This window comes from Polyodon spathula, chromosome 6 (assembly GCF_017654505.1).
Source record: "Polyodon spathula isolate WHYD16114869_AA chromosome 6, ASM1765450v1, whole genome shotgun sequence".
Classification (NCBI taxonomy): Eukaryota; Metazoa; Chordata; class Actinopteri; order Acipenseriformes; family Polyodontidae; genus Polyodon; species Polyodon spathula.
In genome coordinates, this window is record NC_054539.1 from 2816268 (window position 1) to 2825556 (window position 9289).

A 9289-nucleotide genomic window follows, 5' to 3' on the forward strand; every position below is an offset into this window, starting at 1 on the left:
GCAAAGTTACTAGATCATCGATTCACTTACCGGATTGTCCCGCCCTTCCAGTATTATTATTATTACGTTCCATGAGAACTACTAGAGTTAAAAGACCGTGACAACATTTTAAAAAAAGAAAGAAAAAAAAAACAACGAAATAAATAAATGTAATGTGTTTCCACGTATTTATTTATTTATTTCGGTATTTATTTATTTTTAAATTATGGCACGATTATCTTCCATACAGGTGTGCTAGTCTTTATTGAATTTATTGTAAATAATATTTCAGCTGTGTGCTGTCGTTTTTTTATAGACAGACAGACAGACAGACAAACACAGACACACACACACACACATATTTCAAGTACACCCGTACATTACATAACTAAAATTTCGCCTACTCCCATATCATATATTCATAAAACAACCCATGTTGTCACAGAATCAGTCAAGTAGATATTTTTTTAGGGAGAGACTAGTAGTGAACAGGTTGTGGTACTGTTTACCCTTTTGGTGTATAGGAAAAGGGAAATATTTGAAATAATGAATACGAACGTATCTATTTACATTGCTTATTTTGCTGTTTGTTTGCTTAGTTTAGTTTCTCTAGTAGATGTGTAATTTTCTAGATTTAATTCGGTTTGTTTTTAGAATAACCTTACCCTATAGTTTCACACAGATCAACCCCTCTCTTTTTTTGTACAGGAAGGTCCAAATAAGGTATGTTGGGTTGTGCAGGTGAGACGATGAGGTAATCACTAATTTAACCACACCGAAGTTTCATTTTATAATGTGAGTAAACAGTAAACAGCTATATAAACCAGATGCGGGGCTCAATAGAACCATCATTTAAAAGGAGACGGTCTTAGTAGGAACGCTATACCTAAAACCAACAATCTTGACCAGGCTATCGACTTTCTTGGTATAATTGTTGTTGTTTTTTTTTTACTAATTGGTTTCAAGTGTAATCTGAGAAGATCCCACCCACCTTTTGTTCCGATTACTGATTTACATTAACAAAACAGGTTCCACGATCCCTACCTGGGAGGGATTATCAGCGCGGAAAGAAAGAAAGAAAGAAAGAAAGGTTTATTGCACACAGGTTCAGTCAGACAACTTTTCAGATTTAAAAGAGTGCGGCTGACAGCTTTATCAGAAACATGATGTTTGTTATGGTCTTGCTTGTCCTGGCTTCGGTTGCCGCAACAACAGCGCAAAGTGAGTATTTGATCATTTGGTAATTTAATTCGGAAGTTGTGCTGCTATTTACGTCGTTTTCATGTATTTTGGTGGACGTTTATTTTCAATTGTTTAGAAATCGACAGAATTCTAGGACCAGCCTGTTTGTCTTAATTATTCAAGGTTACCTGCTTTTGTGTGACCCAAGGAATGATAGGGTTGCCTATTTTATGTATGGCAAAGTAAACTCCACAGTTTTAGATATATAATTTTTCTTACTTAAATATTATAAAGTAGTCTTTAAGTGTTACCAGGTAAATGCAGGTAGGCTAGAGTATTTAAAGTTTCAACTTTTAACAGTTGGTATTTATGCTCGGTGCAGTAAAGGTGTAATTTTAAACGGCGTTGGCTTGTTGAAGTTTAAACAAACGCCGGGTTTTTAGGTGGTGGTGCTGCTGCCTGGGGGGAGGGGTGGTGGGTGCAGTGTCCCTTGTTACCTGGCGGGAAGGTACCCGGATGTTTCTGATTGTCGCGCTAGTACAGCGAGCCAACGCCCTTCTACCGTGATCTACCTGCCATAGTATTAGCAACGTTTGAATGCGTAGTTTCGCGGACAAAAGCTATGAATGCGTGTTGAATGTCTCTGAGTGCACTTACTGTACAGCCTAACTTTGATTTTTATATTAGGAGATATACGGTTTGAAATACGGTAACACGGCAACCTTATCAGAAAAGTAAAATCAATGTTATGAGTTGCGTTTCAAACGCGTGTCTAGCCTTGTAGTTAAACTAAGGGTATTGTGGTATGTCGTACTGTGTTGTAAAACACTGCCACAGTATTCATTAGAGGCGGGTAAGACATGTGTTCCAAGTAACAGCAGGTAGTACACCTTGTACCCGATTGTGTTAACTGTCAGCCTGTTTAACACCCGTTTTCCTTTTATTCCAGATTGCGTGTGCAACACAATGAAGTGGGCAACCTGTGAAGGCAGCCCGTGTGAGTGTAAAATCACCATCACAGACCAGCTTAAACAGACGCTGGATTGCTCAAAATGTAAGTCTCATAACACGTGGTATTTTAAACGTGGGGGGGGGGGAAGGGGGGATAGTAAAAGGACTGGTAGTCTGCAGCAATGCTTGTATTGCATCTAGGTAGGTGTGGTTGTTATGGTTACATGATCTGACATGTTTCAAATTGTGGTCTCAACATGGTCCCATTAAATATGTCTTGATTCCAATAGCTGTTTCTAAAGCATTAACATGCACACAAGGCCTGAAGTCTCACTTAGGGCTTGCTTGGGTTCAGTCTTTGAAAAGCTTATTTGTTGGCTGTCCTGGTTCAGTGACCTTAGCTGCTTGAAAGGACCCAAGTTGCTTGAATAACACAGCCCTTGTATCTCTCTTAATAAGCACAGTAAAGCATGTAGCTATGATAATTGGCATTTTCAGTTTTACTCTGTGGCAGAAGAGGATGTTCAGCTGCTGTGTATTTGCTGTACAAGTCTCTTGAATGTAGAGGAGCATGGGTCTTTGGCATGGCCTCTTATTTCCCTCTTCCCTCCCCCTCACAAACCAAGTGATTCCAAAGTGCTTTCTGATGAAAGCTGAAATGTACAGAGCAAAGAAAGGATTATCCACTCGTTTAGCGGGAAAACCGACTCTGCATGCCTTTGTGGACAATGATGGCATCTACGATCCTGACTGCGAGGCCAACGGTGCCTTCAAAGCCAAGCAGTGCAACAACTCTGATATCTGTTGGTGCGTTAACAGTGCTGGTGTAAGGCGAACGGATAAAGGGGGCCTGGACCTGAAATGTGAGAAACTAGTTGAAACTGTGTAAGTACTGTACGGGTGTGTATGTGCGATATATAAATTTTTGCAAAGCTATTTCAGTTAAAGTAAATATTCAAAGGCATAGTAAAACTGATTTTTATATTATCATTCTATGAAAACTAATGACTCTCAACCCCCCCCCAGGTGGGTGCAAACTCAACTGAAGCACACAGAGGGTGTGAATCTTAATGATGAAGTAAAACTGAAAAGGTATGATGGCATATGTTTGAGTTAACCTTTCTGCACGCCCCCCTAGCAATTTTAGTTAGCTGAACAGTGGCAATATTGAGTCCACTGCCTTTCTGGGATCAATTTGCTTGAAAGTACCTCCTTATCTTCTCCTTCCCAGACCTGATGAAGCAAGTGCAGCTATTGCTTATTGCCATTTCTCCCTCTTGCATTGCTTGTTTGGGAGCTTCATTGTTGGCTAAACAAGTTTTGATTTACTCTCCGTAGTGGCATAGTGAAGGCCATCGTAGAACGCTATGGTGTTGATGATAAGCTTGTGACTGGAGTGAAGGTAAGGAATTAAACATTCACAGAATTAAGAATGCTACAAGTGAATAGTGTTACATTTTTTGTTTCTCTCCTTGTAGTATAATAAGGCTAGCCGCACTATTTTAGTAGATCTGAAAAAGAATGCAAGTAATGTGGACATTGCCACGGTGGGCTACTACATGGAGAAAGATGTAAGTATACTTCACTGGAACTTTTGGTCTAAAGCTTTATTCCCCCTGCTCCTGGGGTCGTGTGGTTTTAATATTTGTTGCACACATTTTGCATTGCTGTGCTTTTCTTGGGTATTTAACACCCTAACTTGTTACTTTATTTCCCTCAGATCAAGGTTCTGCCACTGTTTTACAATGACAGTAAGAAATTTTCTCCCAGTGTTGACTCGAAAAATGTGACTTTTGAGAACATCCTGGTTTATTATATTGATGCCGAGCCCCCTACGTTCACCATGAAGAGATTGACTGCTGGTGTTGTTGCTGTCATTGTCGTAGTAGTCCTGGCTATTATTGCTGGTTTGGTTGTGCTGGTTAGTATTTAATATAGTTTGAAGTGTGTTTTTTAAGCAGTAATGATGTGCATGCCAAACACTTGTAATTTAAGCTTGCTTTGTGGTAGCTTGGCATAACTAGTCCTGAATTCCAAGAATTCCTCTGTATAAATTGCAGTCTTAATGTTTTGTAAGTGATTCATCGGTTTTGGCTTTTTAACATTAAGCTTTGGGGGGAGTTTTGTATTTTTTATAAGGCTAACCATCTATCATTCTTTTCATAGTTCATTTCCAGGAGGAGGGAAAAGTCTGCAATGTGCCAGAAAGCAGAGGTGGGTTTCACTAACTGAACTTATGTAGCTGTTTTTGTAAGTCTCATACTAAAGTAAAAATAGTAAAATGTGCCATAGAAGCATAATTTTAGGTAACTAAGCCATGACTACTCTTGTAATGTGGTGAAAGCAAACTTACTTTTTTTTTTTTTTTTTTTTTTTTTTTTTTTAAACTGATTGAAATGTATGGGTTTGCAAGGCTTTCAGTTTTTGTGCTGAGCCAAAGTGTTCACACTCCTTACACCCTGTCCTTTCAGTAAGTTCTGATGGGTGAGTCGGTATATCTGCAATTGATACTGAAAACTTTCTTTTGCTTAAGCAGCAGACCAGGGAGCTGGATGAAATGCAAAAGGAGCAGCTGACTTCTTCATAATGCAAAAACTAGAATTGAAAGCTGGAGGTATTTGTTTTGCTGGCAGGAAAGTAACCACTCGCTAAAGCCGGTTTGATTGGAGTAAAGGACTTTGTACTAAAACCTGTCCCCCAGCCTTGTGTGCAGAGGAGCTTACTGAAGGTCTTGCATTAATCACCCTTGTGAAATTTGAGGTGTTTGCTTAAATGCCCTGCCTCACTTTGTACTGTGTCGTATTTGACCTGTATTGTTAAACACCAATTGTTACAAACCGCAAGTATCTAAATGTACGACATGTTTGCATTGCACGGTTTATGAAATGTCAGACCAAGTTGAAAGCATTGGGCATATGGATTTCAAATGGGTAAATGTGATCAAGCTTTGTAATTGCTATAAACTAAAAGGTCCTTTTTTTTATATATATATATATATATATATATATATAAGTGGATTTATTTTGTGGGAAGCACTCAAATTTTTTTAAAGATGTGTTTTTAGCTGTACTTTTGGGTGGGAAAGGGTAGTCCTGAATTGATTTAAGTAAGAACTATTAACATTTTTTTTAAAAACAATAAATTTGTATTACTGTTGTCCTGTCTTATTTCTTTCCCTATCCCTGAATTACTGGCACTTGAACATCTGTCAATTGTAGTAGTGCAGTAAATTAAATGCTTTGACAGCAACCATGAATACTTTGCTGGCAGATACTGACATAACTTCTATGTTTACCTATTAAAGTTTCATTTTGCAACAAAACCAACTCGAACTTACAGGGTTTGTTCAAGAAAATAATCATCAGCACCACCCCACTCGCAAAGCCTTGCATCTGAGAAACAGTTTAATGAATGTTGGATGATTTAAAGTTTTTCACAATTCTATGGTACTTAATTTACTGTGGATTGTGTTTTTGTTAAAAGTCTCCCGTGACTAGTTTTGTTTTAACGAGTGAATACAGAACACTAATTGCAAAAATATATATTGATTTTAAGTTTTAGTTATTTCCTTAATCTATGGCTGTAATTTAACTAATGATTACAGACCCTATGCAAGTTGCTGTTGAATTTCAAAAGCCCTTTTCATGCTGTAAAGAGCACATAGTCAGTTGCGCTAGCTGTGGGTAAAATGAATGATGCATTTGTTTCCATGGGGAATAATGCAGCATAGTCTTAATATGTAACAGATATGACTGAAAGTCACTTTATTTGGAGGCATCTGGCACTGACACCCTTCCACTACATCCTAAGCCCCTTTCACACTGGCACACCTACCTGGGCCCGGGTGAACCAGGGTCCCAGCGACCCACCTCAGGAGGTGGGTTGATATGTCTTGCCCCAGGTTGAGTAAGACAACATGTTAACGGCCGTTCGTCAGCCAACACAATAACTAACAGCCATGCCAGTGTGAAAGATTCACATTTCTGTTCATTCTGTTTAGCCATACTTTTATTACTTGAGACTCACCGTGAGCTAGCTTGCAGCAAGGATGAAGAAACATTTGCACTAATCAACATTTGGGCTGATGCTTCAATTCAGAGAAGCTTGGATGGAAGTGTCTAACAAGCTGCTTCTGAGGCATTGATTTGCATATTGTTTACTTGCTTCTGTCATCCAGGTCAACCCTGCTTTATCAAAAGCAGTGAGAAATCACATACCGACCCCATATAACACCAGGTCTTGACCCGGGTAGAGCATGCCAGTGTGAAAGGAGCGCTATCTATTCACTACAAGCACTTCCTTGCCCACAGTCGTATTCCAGTATGTGTTTTCCTGTGTCGGTGTATATTTTTGATGTTTTCCCATGGTTACACAAAACATTTACCATAGCTTTTTTTTTTTTTTTTTTTTAATATTCTTTGCCAAGCGCCTCTGTAATGCTTTGCTGTACTTTTACAATGGGAAGCTTTTATAAAACATTAGAATAACACGAAAAACGTCTGCTTAAGTGAGGTGCATAGAAAAGCACAATTTATTTTAGTATATGCATAGGAAATATAGCAGCATCTCCATGGTAATTTTTTTATAAGAGTAAAGTTCCTGGACTACATAAGGAGGAATTGTTTTTTACCCAATTGTCTAATGTCCAAATAAAGTTACTGGAAACAAACAACTCAGGCATTTTGATTTATTTAAAATTCTAAATTCTTTCTTAATTGTTTTAGACTTGCAATTGGTGTTTTTTTTTTTTTTCTTTCTCAAAATAAATTGTGCTAATAACGATTTGGAGTTTAAAAAAAAAAAAAAAGACTGAAGGTTTTGTTTAAAAACATTATTCCCTTTAAAGAACTGCAAGCAATTGCTACATACAACTTTGGCAGCATGCTTTGACAGCGACCATCAATACTGTGCTGGCAGGTCTTTACATAACTTGTAAGTTTATTCAAATTTCCCTTTACAGCAAAACTAACTCAAGCGTAGAAATATTTCCCACAAATAAAGGTGGAGCATTCATAGTATTGAAAGGCTGTAGCAAAACTGAGATGTATTAAAAATTTGACAAACATTTATTTTAGTATTACTAGATTTAGGGTTTTATAATTATGGGTACATTACCAAAATGCCTCTGTGTTGAGCAATTTTAAATGCACCAGATAAAACTTGTGTTAACCTGCTCCATGTAGGAGTCTCGGGGACATTGGTGTCTTTAGAAGCAGGAGCTCCAGATTACTGTCAGGCTGGGAAGGGACACGCCTCATGTGAATGGAAAATTACAGCACGGCAGGAACAGGTTTTGTTCAAGAAAATAATGATCGGCGCCACCCCAGTGTCAAAGCCTCACATCTGAGAAACCATTTAATTTACCTTGGATGAATCAAAGTTTTTCAGGATGGGCTTTTGCAACAGCATTTCTGTTTTGAGGAACCTCTGTAAAGGTGGTTACAGTGCTGGAATAGACAGATTCTGCTTTCTATTGTTTTAAATGTTGGCAATAAGCACATCCTCAAAGATGGCAAGTCCACAAGCTGATGACAGGTGGATATTAATGCTCAGCTTCTAACCACAGATGCAAACAAGTTATTTTCCTAATACAACCTGTGACCCTATAATTAGATGTACGAAACCAATGTTTGCTCTAATAGAAATTATATTAATTAAAAACTTATATAACAACTTTGTTAAGCAGTAATTCTTAAAACTGATCAGGGGTACTATTGATTCAGAATTCATCACATTACATAAATACAGCTTGTGTTGAGAATTTGTCAGAGAAAAATGTATTTTGCAATTAATGTGTTTGTTATGCTAATGTCTTCCCATGTGCAGTCTTGGTAGGTAAGAAGCCAGTCCGGTGTGGATTAGGAGGAGCCTGGTTGTGTTTCCACTGCAGAAGCCGAGCCGTGCGACTGTTGTCTCACGCAAAGAGCGTGTCGAGCTGCATGTAGATGACTCGGTATAGGAGGAGCTTAGAGTTGAGATGGCGGATCCAGAAGTTATAGTTGTGTTTTTCTTTGTTTTCCTATATTACTCAGAGTACGGCAGAGTTTAAATTTGGTCATGCTTAATACACGTAATACACAACATGTGGTAAATAAAAACATAGTCTTAATAATAGCAAAGCAATTTGTATGCATTGTTTTGTCAGGTTAACCTTATTTAAAGCACTGCGCACAGACACTTCATCTTCACGACTTGACGGTGTGTTTGAAGTCAGTTATTTCTTTTCCAGTATGAACTGGAGAGCCACACTGTTGTTGTGGCTCTGAAGAGCGACGGCTCTGGTGACAAGGACATTGTCACAGTGGGGTACTGTATTGAGAAAGATGTAGGTAAATCATTTTGTAAAAAGCAGCTAGCTGTTGAGTTTAAACACTCCCCCCGTTTGAGTGCAGGTGAAGCGTATGACACTGCTCAGGAATGCCAGCAACACCTTGACTGCCAGTGTGACCGGAGCCCAGGTGGATTTCGAGCTTCATGATCTGCTAAGTTGATGAGAAGCCCCCGACATTCACCACGAATCGAGTGATGGGGGGCGTCATTGCTGCCACTGTGGTCATTGCCCTTGAAATCATTGCTGTGCTTCTTCTGCGGGTTAATATTCACTGTAGATTCTGAAATCTAAAGTAACCAGGAGCCGATTTTTCAAAATGTAATCTGGATAACAGTGATACAGATTATATAATCCTATATTTTGTGATCCAGATTCCTTTTAAAAAAACAAACCAAAAAAAAAAAAAAATCAGATTTTTCTAATCCTGATTATTTGTTATCTGGATAAAAGTAATCCAGCAGTGACATTTTCTGAAAAAACAATCCAGATAAAAGTAATCTGGATCACAAAATCTAGGATAACAAATCCGGATCACTTTGATCCAGATTACAAATTTTGAGAAACCTGTCCCTGAAGACTGCCACAGCACTCATCCAATTACATCTGTAGCATTCAAACTATACCCTAAACAGTCCTGCGAGGTTGGGAGATTCAATACAAAATTCAGCACCTGCTTTATTTCTTTCAATTACATTTATTAGAGGTGCAGCATAGTCTGTCACTATGAGTTTTTTGACAATGTGCTCTTGCGATACAAAAAGAGATGGGTGAAAAACGATTGGGTAAGCTCCTGGATGTAACATTAAGCAATCTTTAATTATGTAATTATTAAAAAAACAGGAACAT

The 9289-nt window shown here is 38.3% G+C and overlaps 1 protein-coding gene across 1 annotated transcript; it reads left to right on the top strand.

Moving 5' to 3' along the window:
- The first annotated feature begins 724 nt into the window (after window positions 1–724).
- LOC121316695 (tumor-associated calcium signal transducer 2-like) lies at window positions 725–5268 on the top strand. Its single transcript, XM_041251760.1, has 9 exons — window positions 725–1200; window positions 2111–2215; window positions 2739–2997; window positions 3139–3204; window positions 3451–3514; window positions 3591–3683; window positions 3833–4033; window positions 4279–4326; window positions 4649–5268. Exons 1-9 carry the CDS (start codon window positions 1143–1145, stop codon window positions 4697–4699), a joined length of 945 nt encoding a protein of 314 aa, XP_041107694.1. The 5' UTR covers window positions 725–1142; the 3' UTR covers window positions 4700–5268.
- Window positions 5269–9289: the final 4021 nt, after the last annotated feature.